Source organism: Wyeomyia smithii, chromosome 3 (genome assembly GCF_029784165.1).
Source record: "Wyeomyia smithii strain HCP4-BCI-WySm-NY-G18 chromosome 3, ASM2978416v1, whole genome shotgun sequence".
Taxonomy (NCBI): Eukaryota; Metazoa; Arthropoda; class Insecta; order Diptera; family Culicidae; genus Wyeomyia; species Wyeomyia smithii.
In genome coordinates, this window is record NC_073696.1 from 221810256 (window position 1) to 221825595 (window position 15340).

The following is a 15340-nucleotide window of genomic DNA, read 5'->3' on the forward strand; positions in this document are numbered from 1 at the left end:
TGATCTGCGTTCGCCAAAAAACCAAAAATAGGCGACTTTGTGTGTCAAAATTGTCGCCGTTCATTTCGCGGGAAGCTAATGTAGGGTTTCGGATCGAAACGAATGCTTTTGTTATTCACATAACATGAAGTTTAAAATTCCGACTTCAGCGTTTTAAAATATTATGCGGATTAATGGCATGCCTTCACTGCTGGGTTCACCATGCTGGATACTGCAGATTGCGATTAATCACGAAAAAGCCTGCCGAGTTTACGGTGTGTTAACCAATTTGTCAGTGGTGATTGTTTTTTCGACGTGGAAGCGAACGGAAGGTAGATAGGGTTTAACATATTTTGATTAACTAAATGCGCACGTCAGACGCACTGTCAGGTCAGCTCGTTGGTGAAGACAGCAACCTGTAGCAAAGCTGTTGCGGAGAGGTTAATTAGCTGTCAGTTGTTTGACCGCATTGCAGCCATTTAATGGCGAGGATATTTCGTTCAAGTGACCTACCGAGGAGCCGAGGTTCATCCAATTAAGCTATGGTTTACGGTTTCGAATAGCTGAGATGATCTTCGACGTGATTGTATCAAATATTTGGAAAATGACCATTCGCCTGCTGCACGAAAAAAAATTCGGATATGCTTCCGGCAGAATGGAATAAATCAATTACCTGTCCGAATGATGATTGATTAATACCACCTGACATCAGTGATCCACCCACTCTCGATACTCTCCTCGTGACTCAATCTGCGTTCAACGGCTCGGATCAGGGAGATTTATGGCACGCGCATAAGCTTTTACTTTTCAGTGGTACGAAGTTTGAAGCCTATCGAAATTTTTATCTTTAATCAGAGCCGTGACCAGCATTTGCGTTTGAAGTGAAAAAGAGAGGTTGTATCTAGATGAATTTTTAGATTTTCATAATAAGCGGGAAAATGCATACATAGGACTACGTTATTGAACATTATTGAATCAAAATTTAACTCCATAATGTTCTGACTGTGAAATTTCAAATGAAAGTTTGTAGCATTTTCGTATGAACACCTAAAACCATCCCTATGCATTGACGATTTACAATTCAGTATGATTCATTGCTACTTGAATGGATTTATCCGGTACAGAGTTTGTAATGGAGATGAAACTCTGCAGCGAACACAAAAAATCAAAGCACGAGATTGATTCACTATTGAAACGCGATCACGTCGCAACGCTATTTTATGGACCTAATCAGTTACATTGTAGACGGAATCAAACTTGTCAAGCCGTGGTACAAGAGTAGGATAAAGACTTGCGTCTAATGCCGTGGTGGGCTCCGTGGTGTCCAACAGAACCTACGGAGAAAGAGTAAAAAACGCAATGAAATCAATAATGGTTTTTCGATCCTGACCGGCTGCCAGCTTTCAATTATGATTGCATTTGGCTAAATTAATGCAGCCGGTCCAGTTTCGTTTGAACAAATTGCGTAACATTACTAGCTGGACTCTAGCAGCGAGTGCTGCGTCACTCAAGAGCTCCCATGTCTATCTGTCGATCCGTGCTAGTTCCCCAATGTGTCACCGTAGGAGATAAATAGAAGACTACCGAACATCAAACACTGAGCGGAGTAATGTTTTAATTACGCAAACTCACCGCAGCACCGAAGGGTGTCCCGGGAACTAAATCAAATCAACCTTAACAGTGGTTCAGATTGTTCGGCGCGATAGCCCGCTTACAGATCATGTTAACACGCTCTGTCTGGCTTACCGGCTAAGCACTGGGAAAGAAACCGACCTCTGACCATGTGATTTTTAAGCACGATGACAGGGAAGCGGGGAGGCAACGCACCGACGGATTATGTTTAAAATATTTATTTATTGATCTATCGATCGTCAATGCCGCGCAGTTTCGGAAAATATTTTATTAATTCAGAGTGTAAAAATTCAATGTCAATTTCTATTCCAATTTCAATAAATTAAGCAATTCAAAGCCCTACGCCAAAGTTAATGAAAGCGCCTTTCGTTATGCTTCTGTGCCAAGCACCGTAACCGTCGGTTGATTCAAAAAACAAAAGCATGAGATTATGACGATCATGTTCACTCGTAATGATTCAGATTATGCTGTGACGTGAATACAAATTTCTTGTGTTTCTTTCTAAAAATTATCCGATGATCCATGATCTATCCAGGTCAAGCCTCGCTTCGGTGACCCAAGTATGATTTATAAAGTTTCTGCGTAACCTTCCGAATCTGTACGTGCTAAACGTTTGAAACGTTACGTTCCTTTTCGTGGTACAATAAATGGCTGGTCGTGCATATTATCATTGGCAGATAAAGATTAGAGGTTACGCAAAACGGTAAGGAGAACGATCGTTCGTAAACGTGCGACTCGTTGGCTTTGAACGGCTCGCCCAAGCAGCTCTGTAACAATAGACTTTTACCCTTGGATAACAACAAATCTGATGCTTTATATGACAAATTTAGTTTTTGAGAGAGGTTGCCGGGTTCAACAGATGAGCATTCCAGTTTTTCAGTTTCTAGATGGACTGATAAAGATGTAGTATTGAATGCTGCTGATTGTTTTGATACTGTCAATAACGGCTTGATTCAAGATTATGCTGATTTGTTCTTAAGGTAATTAGCTGAGATCGTCACTGCTTTTTCTGGGCCATGAATCGACTTAGGCATGGCAAAGTCTCATTTCACATCAGATTATCAAAATTATTGTTATAACCCACGCACAGAAAACTAATGTGAAAGGTGAAAAAATTGTCTCAAATGCATAAAAAGTCACAACATGTTAATGGGATAGCTGATTTTCGTAGAATAGAATATAATATTTTATAATATTTATGAATATTTCAATTAAAATAAAATAAAAACTGTCTGAGGCCTAGTATTAAAAATTACCATAAAACATTGAAATGCTAGTAAAAGCTACGAAGAATTAAAAAATCTAGGTTATTTTGATATAGTACACATAAAAAACAAATATCGCAAATAAAAAGCTTGAAAAAGTGAAGGTTCAGATTGATAAAAAATCTAGTCCAAACTCTTTCTATGTTTCTATTAAGGGAGAACAAAGTTAAGCCTTTGTCATATCAACCCACACTTAGAGTACTATTCAGGCATCCTATCTTTCGAAAAAAAGACAGCCTGGCCACTGTAGTCCATTACACTGTAAATAAAAATCACGTCAAAGTAAAGTGATTTGCTGTTGAATTCGCACGACTTGCCTAACATTTCAGAGTTGAATGAAAATCTTTCGAAATATAATAATGCAAAGAACGATGAAATCAACAGCAAATCAATTTATTTTCTGTTGTTATGTTCATCTTTGTTGATATGCTTATGTTTGAGATACGGAATGTCGGTCAGTTGGATAATTATATAAATTCACAATGAGTTCAAGAGACTTCTTTTTATTTTAGATTTTTCATTTTTATTTCATCTTAGATTTTCAATTTAATAACAACATGATCCTAGAGATGACCCCCGTCACTGTATCGATGCAATCGATTTCAGGATCTGTAAAAGAGTTGTTTTATTGTTATTTTAATTTAAAAGATTCAATAAAACTTATTAAAATCATCAAATTACGAAACGCAAGTTATTTTATTGTTATAAAATAATTTTACTACAATTATGGGTCACTTCACTTATTGCACCGAGCAGAATTATACATCATTATACATTATACACCGAGCAGAAAAAATACCACCGCTAATGAAAATTGTTCAGTTTCGTGAGAATAGACGTATTTGCGTGAAAGTGACCCATAATTGTAGCTGACCCATAACTGTGGAGGGACTGTACCTGGAATTTAATTAATAAATAGAGCGAAAACGGGACGTTGAGCGGGCTCGCCGACTTGGGTACCACGTCGATATGCAGCCGTTTCATCTCCTCCAACGATCGCTTCGAGTAGTGGTCCAGAACACCGCGTCTTCGCCCTTGTGGTATTTTTTGATGAGCGACGCAACTTCGGACAATTTCCTCGTTCAGTCCGGAGCGAGAGAAGAACGGCATTGACATCTTCGTCTCGCTGATTGTCAACCACAGCAATTCATTTCCTTTGTAGGGAAAGTAAAATACGAAGTGCCCTGCCAGTCGTTGCCATCCAGGGGCGTCGTCACATCGCCACATTGCGATTCGCTGGGTAAATCGACTTGGCTGCCGCAGCTCTGAGACTAGTGGACGGGACTGCCGCTTCCTGACATACAAGTCCATGTTCACCAGTTACCGTTTTGACTCAAACTTCGAACAGTCTCATACTTTAAACACTTCAGAATAAAAATCACATTATTATAGCTAGAGTAATCAAAAGTATGATTACTATATACCATTTCGTTCCTCGGAATGTTCTTTACCCAGTGATGTATACTGCCCATAAACGCATAAGAGTCACACTGCCAAAAACGTACAACTGAGTAAATCGCAGTATGCGCAGGTGAACAACTGATATTTTTCCTTCCTACTGATTCAATCAAAAAACAAAAATTTAATACATGCATTCATCCGAGATCAATATATGTGGCAGAGTACTTTTATATGCAATAAGGTTATTGTTGTTTCGATCAGTACACTTCAATTGGTCTTTTAATGGAAGTTTCTATGATATTCTACAAGTTATTTTAGCTCTGAGCCTTTTTTGCCTTTATTTGTAACATGGGACTGACCAAAATTTATATATTTTTCATCATTTTAGTAACAAACATAACTTTTCTTGTGATTTTTCGAGAGCAAGCGTATTGCAAAGAAGTTTCTATGGCTTATCTCGAAAGTGATGAAAATTCACAATGGACTGTTATGCATTTATGGGCAGTATAGCTCTTTACTGTAGGACCACTTCCAGGGAACCAGCAGATATTGAAAAAGTGACAGTCAGCTCTTACTGACACGCAGAGAATCCATCCCCAGGATACCTATAACTCGGTGACGGAATCGTGAGAGGAATCTCAAACACGATCCGGAGGATTCCCACTCACGATTCTTATTTCAAGAATCCTAGAGCCATATACAGGGCATTCCTGAGGATTCTTTTTCAGGAATCCTTTTCAAGAACGCTCAGGAATCCAATGTGAGGAATCCTAGAGAATCTATGCGAATCGTATGTGTTCGTCCGGGAGGATTGAGACGGATTGCCTTTCTATCTTTTGGTGATTACATGCAAAGCCGAGTTATGAATTCTCGCCAATCCCACAAACGAAACATGTTTGAATTTATATAGATTGTATTCAATTGCAACAAAAATAAAATAACCAACATGTTAAAACTTTAAGATCGACGAGAAAATCCATTTTTAGTGCAAGAATTCACATCATAGCTTAAGTGTTCGAAATTTGATGCAGTACGGTACTTTATCACTGTTTGACCGGTTGCACAGGTCTTCCTCTTCAGTATCATTTGGAGCTTCTTGTTGCTCAGGGTAGTCGGTCGTTCGGTTCGGAACCGGGCTTTCTTTCGATGCTCAGATTGTTATTCAAGATGTGCCAAAATGTTGTAGAAGTCGGAACGGACGAGTCCGCACGATGTCCGTTTTCGACACGGCAGGATACCGTTCTTTCAAAGCGAAAACTTTGGAACACTGTTTCGCCATCACGGTTAGAATTCGACTGATAGAGTTGTCAAATTTTTTCTGCTGCTCATGGGTTACAATGATTGAAGCTGCATGCGTAGTTTCGTCAGTGCGTGTGAAGGTAAACCTGTAGAAATCGGTATTTTTTTTAATGCCAACGTCATAGCCAGTGTTACAGAAAATTTTCATTCATTTCCACTACTAAGTGTGAGATAAATACTATAAGGTGAGATATATGAAAATGAACTAAAAAATACAATAAGAAGTATTAGGAAATGTATAGAAGATCACAGTAGACTAACTTCCTATGGTGAAATTTCCAAACTAGGACTGTAAAATATGCAAAAATAGGCACAAGGGTATGTAGTGGTCCTAATAAAGACCAACACGAAATAAGATATTCATTTTTCGAGCATTCTCAATAGGGAACAAAATGTCATTGCACCTCGCGAAATGGAGAGAATGGTATAACTTCGAAAAAGGAGAGTCCACTTACAATATTCCATATCTTGCACATTCTTTAAATTAGTTCTCAATGTGCCCAACTCGGTATATGAAGTTATTTGGACAATGTGCATTAAACGAACAGATACGATCTATTCGTATTCGTTTGGCTGATGATCATGTTTTTTGTCAAAAAAGAAAGTAAATTGCACTGTCCTATACTTTCACTCAACTTTCCGAAGCCGAATAGTCCTCTCCACCACACTTTCCCTCTCACCGCACCATACCTCTGTTGCTACTTAGTCGGTATTATATTCTCCTGTGACTATCCTTTCTTCCCTAACGACGGGTGCATGCACGAAAAACACAACGAGTGACGTTGTTTGCATCTGTTTTCTCCCAGAAAACAATGCAACAAACCAGCATTTCATTACAGATTGAGAGGGTTTAGGTTTATTCGCAATCTGTACAATTCATGAGTTGTGTAGCTCGAGATTTTCATCAGTACAAACAAGTTTTCATTTTTGGCACAATCTCAATACAGAATAAAATGGCTTTGCGTCTCGAGAGAATGATTTAACTTATAACAACATGGGTTTCAAATAAATAAATTGTGAAGTGTGGTGATGTACTTTTAGCAAATTGAAATTGTGATTAAAATCCATGGCAGATGCGCTGTAGTTTTTAGCACAACCCGGTAACATTGTGCATGATACTTCACCTATCATTCAAGATATAGCTGTTTAAAATCCGTTCTGTGGTAGCAGGATCATAAGCATATGAAAATGATTCATACCATCTGTTATCGCTTCAGTATGCGAATAGAAAGCGAGCTCGTGACCGATGCTTTTCCAACAGATTTTTAGTTAATTTTTTACTAGTTTGCATTTGAAGAAATATACCAATTATGATACCAGAAGCTTAGGGAAAACTTTACCCGTCAATTAAGACAAACTCGAAAGTAACAATGCTTATAAGTTATTTAAATTCTGATAAAAAAAAATTCTGTTCAGTTTGCATTTTGCTGAAGAGAGACAACATAAATACGACCATAATCATAGAATGTATAGTATAAACAAAATGCAACATGGAATAGAAAGATCCCTTTTGTTCACTTTCCACAGCAAGAACTTCAATTTATTTGTTTATAGAAAATGTAAAATTTTAATAGAAGTGTTACGAAAAGTGCTATGCTACACTGAAATAAAATAAACAAATCACCATGTGACAAATCAACAACACGTCTAAAGTAGTTGTTGTTGTGCTGCTCTCATCGACTGAAAACATGAACTGAAATAAAACATCAACCTACTATCACAAAGTAGGCATGCGGCGTATACTGAAGCCAAGCGCGTACCGCGCTTGCAACATCAAAACTATCTGATGCTTATGCAAAACAACATTGCAGCGCTTGTCCACACGAGGTCGCTCCCTTGTACAACCATTCCCTCATAAAATCATCTAAACACACGTTCACACCAGAGGCTTTACGGATGTCTCAAAGCTAGTGAAGCAAGCAGCAAGTAGATTATGACGGCAAATTTTGCCAAAGAATTTATGAAGTCAATTTTTTTGACGTAGGACTTACTCAAATTAGAAAATTTATACCGAGCTTCTTAGCAGAGTGATTTAAGAAATCAAAGAAATAGTTATCGGTTTCCGTTATACTCTGCAAGAAAAATTTTTTTTTTTGGAAATAAATATTGAAATTCAGCCCGCGCAAATATATATTTCGACTGTGGCATAGAGTCTTCCTCAGTGCTTATGTGGACTGGTGTCATAAGCACTGAGGAAGACTGTATGTCACAGTCGAAATATATATTTGCGCGGACTGAATTTCAATATTTAATAAAAAAAAAAATTTAGTAGAGTATAACGGAAACCGATAACTATTTCTTTGATTTTGTAGGACTTACTTTTAAAGGGTGGCATGCTGTGAAAAGTGTATTGAAATGTGCCCTCTTCAAACGCTTGTTATGTTACTACGACTGAACGAATTTTAATTACGAATGTCTTGATCGCGAGCTGAAGGTTACCCCAAGCTGGTGTGGTGATTTAAAATTGACATATCTTTGCGATTATAAATTAGTGAACATTCGAGTTGAAAGTTACCAATTTCATTTCAGTTTTGCAGCTTTCAAACAATCACGAGGTCGATTTTTGTAGATGCAACATGTGTTGTAATATCGTTCTCAAGTGTCTTTATAGACAGGTGAAATATTGCACAAAATTTTGGTGCAATAATGAGAACATCTTTCCGACAATATACTTGAAAAATTTGAGTTTAAAATCGTGTACAGTTATTCACTTCGTTCGCTTGCGGCTGCTTACAGACTTACTATATATAGAGAATGTGCGAAAATCAAAAGCGTTGCGATGTGTAATTCTGGTTGGTTACTAAACATCAATGTCTTGCACTAATATGTACAGTAGTATCATCGGAAAGAATCAATTCAAACCCGCAAAATAAAACAAACGATCATAAAAACAAGTATATACACAAGAAAAGAATGTACACTAGAAAAGTCGCGATATTACAATCCACATGGTGACATCTACTCCTACACTGCCCGTATGTCGGCAAGATAGGACGTCGTGTAATTTTTTTCTGGGTATGTGGTCGAATGTTGCATCACAAATTTAGGACAGTAACTTCTATTTATCTTACTGAATTTATCAAATTTGTTTGATATTCGAGCGCCTCCACAGCCTGCAGTAACTAGCCACTCACACAAAAGTTTTAATAAAAATAATTATTAAAAAATACTTTATTTTACTACTAAGCAGGCTATTCCCAAGCGAACAACGTTAGCCGTATTGTCAAAGCCTCTATTATTAGTTTGTTGTTTATAAGCAAAAAACTTTTAAATATTGTCTTTCAATAATTTTATATTCACTGATAAATCTGATTAACGTGGAAAAGATATCAAAAACAGAATCATTCGATAAATAGTGAATATGTATCAAACTAGTAAAATATTTTCAAAAATCCGATAAAATGGTTAAAAAAAACTATAAAAAAATCTTGAACCGGATATTAAAAAGACAAACTACATTTCATAATTTCAAAATACCCTTTTCATGCAAAAAAAGATAGCAGCCTCTTTATTGTGCAAGGAAACATGGTTAGTACTTATACTACTCAACTATTTGTGTCCTTCGGAATCATATACTGTAAATACAATCGGTTTTTAGTATTACTTTTTTACATTTTTATGGTAACATTTTTTAAAAGTTTCATTTATACTAGAACAATAGAAAACAACAAAGCATTTTTTTGTACTTTAAGTAACATGGTAGCATTTAGTGTAAGACAGACTAAACTTCTAATTAATTTTCTGCCAATGATGATTTTAATAATTTCACCATCAAACGATTAGTTCTAATTAGAAATTTTCAAATGGTAATTTTGTTTCATCTACAGAACCGTTCGAGTATCATCACTTAATTACTTATACAATAAATAACGAAATCTCATCAAGAGGAGAGGACTTTACTGCCGGATAACACTCAGTAATTTCCGAATGAGAGCGCTTTGCTCACTCAAAGCGTTCCGGAAACCATGACTTACGCCCGGATGGCCTTGACACCTTTAATGTACACGTGATCTCCCGGAGAAGGCATATATTCATTAGTGTTGAGATTCATATCTCCAGGTGGATTGATTAGGGAAATCCTGGGTGGATAGTAAGACACCACCGGACTAGAGTACTGTCCAACGGGATTACTGTAGGACAACGGGGCCTGCAGATGGTGATGGCTAGCGGGTGTTGCGGCGGCGTATTGCGGCAGCGAAGATGGCTGGAAGGGAACGAAGCTGGACTGCGTGGTGTGTGGAGAACTGGGCGGAGAAGTTGGCGAAGGGACCGCGGAATAGTGGGACTGTGAAAGCTGCTGTGGGTGGTGCAGGTGCTGGTGCGGGTTGATAACGGCCGCTGCTGGTTGCTGATGTTGTTGCACGTAGGACGGTTGCACGTATTGATTGCTGTAAGGATACAGGACGGGACGCAGCAGTTGGATGTACTGAATTCCACCGGTGGGTTGACCCTGTGGATTTATGTATTGCATAATCAGTGGGGTAGTCGCTGTAAGAAGAGAGAGAGGAGGTTATAGTACGATTTGAGGGTGAACCGGGTTGCGTGCATGATACCTGGTGCTAGCATTTGGTTTCCTGATGCTTGAGGTGTCATTGCCACATAGTACTGTCCTCCAAAGGTCTGGCCTGGTGTAGTTGATATGTAAGAACTAGGCGGTTGATTTGATGTTCCACCATACGTTAGCGATGCTTCCGAACTCTTAATAGGTTTCAAAGGAATTTGAACCGTTGGAGCAACTTGATTCTGTAATTTACTTAAAGTTTCACTGTCGGGTCCAGCGATTGTATTATAGCTGGTCGGTGCACTGGATGGGTGTCGAGTCTTCCGGACTTCCGTAGACGCGGCTGGTTCAGGCTCCGCATTCGACAGATTGAAAACCACCGCCACTAAACCAACTAAGCACAAAATTGTTTTCATTTTTTTCGCACCTAATTGGCACTAAACTAACCACAACAAGTTCGTCGCCCGTGCCAGCGGGAAGTAAGAAAAGCGAAACAAATCGGTGCCGCTTCACGATCTGCTAACTGCCACCAAACAATTTTCCTTCACTTCTTTTTCTGCCACCTTACACCACGCAAAAATTACACTACAGCTATATATTATTGCACTTGCACTGCAGCACTGTGATTGATAAATGAATGCATCGCTGATGTGTGCAAGGTCTTTTATATTGCATTGCAAAAACATATCTCAGATCACATGGGAACCTCGAGAAGGGGCTCCGAATTACCCAAACATGGTGGATGGCTTAGCCAACGGTTCACCGCGTAGGAAGTTTGAACAAAGTCCAAAACCAACTACCGGACGAACCTTAGCGAGGACCCCTAGGTTACGAACGTGAACGGAAAGGTGTGTAACCGTGTATCAACTAAACCAGATCAAAGCGAACGGGCAGCATCCCTACTTGCATTCGTCCCGTACTTGCACGCAGATAGGAAGTAAGTTTTCTCATACGCAGTCCATGCCATAATTTTCCTCCAAACAAACTGAATCGAGCGGGCAATGCGATAGCTTACGTGGTATCAATTATCGGAGATTGCACCAACGTAGATATTCAGGTGTTACGCAGTATGAGTATCGGCGAATATGCAAATTCCTTCGGAAGCTTGGTCACAGATACCAGTCTAATCCGATCCGATTCGATCCGACAGCAAATGAAAGGAAAACTGAACACACTCGATATGACTTTGAATGTTTGCGTTGATGATTATGTTTCAAGATCATGATTATGATTGTCATGGAAGTCAGCGTGCCACGTTTGTTTGCCGCGCAGTAAAACTCTTTCGGTTTCTGTTAATTGGAAAAGAATTAAAAAGATATTTTTGTAATAGAGCTGATTGCAGATGAATTAATGCAGATTTTCTACAATGGTGTCATCATGATTAATACGGTTTGAAAATGAATGGTGAGTATCACAAAATGAGTTGTAAATATTTTATGAGCGTCGCTAAGATAATCGAGCTTGCAGGGACGTAAACTAGACTCTACTTGGCTTTTAAATTACCGTGCAGATGGATGAACTAGGATCGAACATTAAAGATGCTCAGGCATCAACTATATGTATATAAATCAAATCTAGTATAAGAATCTTGTTCTCAGAAGGCCAAATACACCGAGGACCTCCACGCGTACAGGTCTGAGCACTCTTTGTCTTACCACTTGGAGGGAGGGCGCCGTCTAATCGTTACCCCGGGTATCGGTTTCGTCTGAGCTTGAGTCGCGGCGTCGATGATCAAGCCAGAAAGGAACGCGTATTCTTCCTCCGGAGGAAGTTCCACGTGGGAATCGATTCTCTGCGATATTACGGTCTCATAGGACTTCCAATCAATGTTACGTGTCAGGTCCTACGCAATATTGATTGGATCCGTTGGAGTTGACCCATTAGGAATTGAGATAACGATAGGTAGGTGATCACTACCGTGGGGATCATTGATTACTTTCCACTGGCAATCTAACGCTAGTGATGTCGAGCAAAGGGATAGGTCAAGCACGCTTTCGCGTGCTGGAGGATTGGGTACACGTGTCGCTTCCCTAGTATTCAAAAGTGTCATATTGAAATCGTCGATTAAGTTACAGATTAAAGAAGATCGGTTGTCGTCGTACAGCGACCCCCATAGCGAACAGTGAGAATTAAAATCTCCCAATATCAAAAAAGGCGCGGGAAGCAGCTCTGCTGTATCAGTGAGATGCCTCTGTTCAATCAGCGCGGATGGAGGGATGTATAACGAAACAAGGCATAGGTCTTTTCCATTCATATTCGTTTGAATGGCAACGACTTCAATATTCGAGATCGAGGGGAGGTCGATTCGGAAGAAGGAATAGCACTTTTTAATCCCTAAAAGTACCCCTCCACCGTGTGAGTCCCGATTTCGACGAATAATGTTGAAATCGTGGAAATTGAGTTGATCGTTTGAATTGAGAAAGGTTTCACAGAGCGCAAATGCGTCACAATTCTAGAGAAACATTTCAAAAGGTCCTATCTGCTTTTACAGATTTTTTGATCGATCACTTTCATTCAATTACCACAACTTAATAAACACCTTTTCCGGCACGTTATTTGCACAAGTTGATAGCGGAGGGATAACTCTAACCTTCTGAACTAAAACCACACTTGGGAGAGTTACTAAAGCTGAGCCATTACCAAAATGAAATTACGCTTAGGAAAAACGATGAAAGCAGATAGGACCTTTTGAAATGTTTGTCGAGAATTGTATGTATTTATTAATTGAGAAAATAGATCGAATTTGGGGATTATACTTCTGCAATTCCACTGTAATACAGTGATAAAATTCCTAACCTCTTTCGCCGTATTAGTCATCGAAAGATATGATAGCTGAAATGAGGGGCCAAGTTGCTGCTAGTTGCTTCAAAAAGGTTTTCACTGTAGGAAGAAGGGCAAGAAGAATATTTTGTAGGGGATCTGGTATGTTGAATGTTTTAAATATCCAGTCCACAATATCAGAAAATTTTATGAACCCTGTTTCTTTTTTATCTTCTGATCGAGAAATGGGTGCACGAGGGGTTTTTGGTGCCCCAGGAAGCGGTGGGTACTCCTGGTTTGATTTGAAATTGAAACCGGGAGGTACTTGCTTCGGTTTTTCTTCACCGCTTCCTTTTTGTGTTGGCTTATTGGTCATTCCGCTAGGGGTTATCTTGCGACCTTTGCGAGAAAGATTAGGAGAGATGATCATTCTCCTCTTCCTAGATCCTTCTGGCATGGCATAAGAACACCCTTCAACGGGATCGTCAGATGTACCCTCATCGGTTGGCAAAAAGGAAAAGATGTTTCCTGTCGAGGGTGGCTCACCACTCTTCAGCATTTCTGCGAAAGAGCGCTTTGATCGTTCCTTGAGGGAACGCTTAATTTTTTCCTCGCGCTGTTTGTACGCGGGACACGCCGAAAGGTCATGCCGAGTTCCCTCGCAGTAAAGACACTTTTCAGTATTCTCACTGCAAGCGGTCTCAGCATGATTGCCTCCGCACTTGCTGCAGCGTGCCTTGTTGCAGCAGTAGGTGACTGTATGACCTAACTGCTTGCAGTTTTGGCAATGCATGACCCGCGGTACGAACAGGCGTACAGGCAGACGAACCCTGTCCAAAGAGATGTAGTTCGGCAGTGCGGATCCGGCGAATGTTACACGGAAGGAATCCGAAGGGAAGAATTTCTTCTTCCCTTCTTCGATGGATACTGAATGCAATTGCTTGACATCCAGTATCTTTACATCTTGAATCAGGGAGTTCTTGAAGCAGCCAACCCCGTGACGCAAAATGTCATCGACCGTGAGGCTTCCTTCGGTAACCACACCGTCGATCTCCACGTCCTTGGCAGGGATGTACACGCGGTACTCTCTCGTGAAGAGCTCGTAGCTAGCAATTGCGTTTGCTTGCTTCAAGCTACTCACAACAACTCGCAGTTTGTTTGGTCTAACCTTTGTAATTTCGGTTACGTCCGAAAACTGTTTTGCCAGGTCCTTGCCGATTTGAATAATATTTAGAGGATTCTTTATGGACCTGAAGTAAACTACGAACGGACCTTTCGAAGCATCTGGGTAAGCTTTCACCCGTGTTGCTGGTACCCTTGGTACGGGGCTAGGTAGCGGGGAAGGTAGAGGGGAATTGTTGGGGGAGATCTCAATCTCTTCCCCATTTGTTTCCACATCCAGGAACAGTTGCACCTGCATGTCTTCCATTTTGCGGGAGCGTTACGCTCTACCGCACACAAACGATAAATATTCGAATGTGGGGGGGGGGGGGGGTCAAGTAGTTGCTATTAAATTTTAAAAACAATTTTTCAAACTACAATGAATCAAAATAAAAAAAGGCAGTAATACTAATACTAAGAAATATTATTATTATTATTGTTATTATTATTATTATTATTATTATTATTATTATTATTATTATTATTATTATTATTATTATAATAACAATAATAATAATAATATTAATAATAATGATAAAAATTCTTTAGTGAATACTTCACCGAACGTCTAAGTCACGACCTCACGGCTGATAGTAGGATTAATCGAGCGTCTCCGCAAAACAAACAATGACGATCCAGCTTCGTGTTGTGACACAGTGGCCGTATCCTACGCGCGACCTTGTAGATGCCACTTGTAGTTGACTTCCACTCGCTCGATCGTATGGTGGTCCGTGCTGCTAGCGGGGTAACAGCGGTGCGGGAGAATTATTCTTGCTGATATATCAGCTGCGCATCAGATCACTGGCGGGGTAGCCTGCCCCTACCAGTGTGCAGGAGATGTTTCTGCCGATAAACTGCAGGCTATTGTTATCGCGCAGCACAAGAACTAATCGACAAAAAAAAAACACCCGTACGATAACTCGTGTATTGTTATTTTGCGAACTCAAACGGAGATGAACAATTTGCGTCTAATCGAGACGAAAGCAAAACAACGAATGAGAAAAATGGTGTTGAATATTATTTTAGCACTCTACTTGCGCTAACGAGGCAGCCATGTGGATTATTAGCATTCGCTGAAAGGGTAACAACTAGTTTATTTGAAAAAAATATCGCAAAAAAATGAAAAAAAAAAATGTACATTGAAACATCACCCATACAAGTAAAAGGTGAATTAAGAAGGCACTGTGTACTATTTATTTGAACTTTCTTAATCTATAGGCGAACAAAACGAGGACTAAATTCTGCCACAATTTAGAGATGGAATCGTGAAACAAATTAAGCAAGGCTATATAAAGCTACAACAATCTATTAAAAAATCGCCGTCACCATCTTGATAATTGAG

General features: G+C 39.5%; 1 protein-coding gene across 1 annotated transcript; it reads right to left on the bottom strand.

The window, feature by feature from the left end:
* Positions 1-9207: 9207 nt before the first annotated feature.
* Positions 9208-10710, bottom strand: LOC129728670 (putative uncharacterized protein DDB_G0291608). The gene is made up of 2 exons (XM_055687121.1): positions 10130-10710; positions 9208-10064 (listed from the first exon to the last, which is right to left on the bottom strand). Exons 1-2 carry the CDS (start codon positions 10491-10493, stop codon positions 9547-9549), a joined length of 882 nt encoding a protein of 293 aa, XP_055543096.1. The 5' UTR covers positions 10494-10710; the 3' UTR covers positions 9208-9546.
* Between the last annotated feature and the right edge of the window lie 4630 nt (positions 10711-15340).

Coding starts and splice junctions, on each gene's coding strand:
- LOC129728670 (XM_055687121.1), bottom strand. CDS start 10,493: ATGAAAACAATTTTGTGCTTAGTTGGTTTAGTGGCGGTGGTTTTCAAT. Junction 10,065..10,129: donor AAACCAAATGCTAGCACCAG/GTATCATGCACG, acceptor CTCTTCTTACAG/CGACTACCCCACTGATTATG.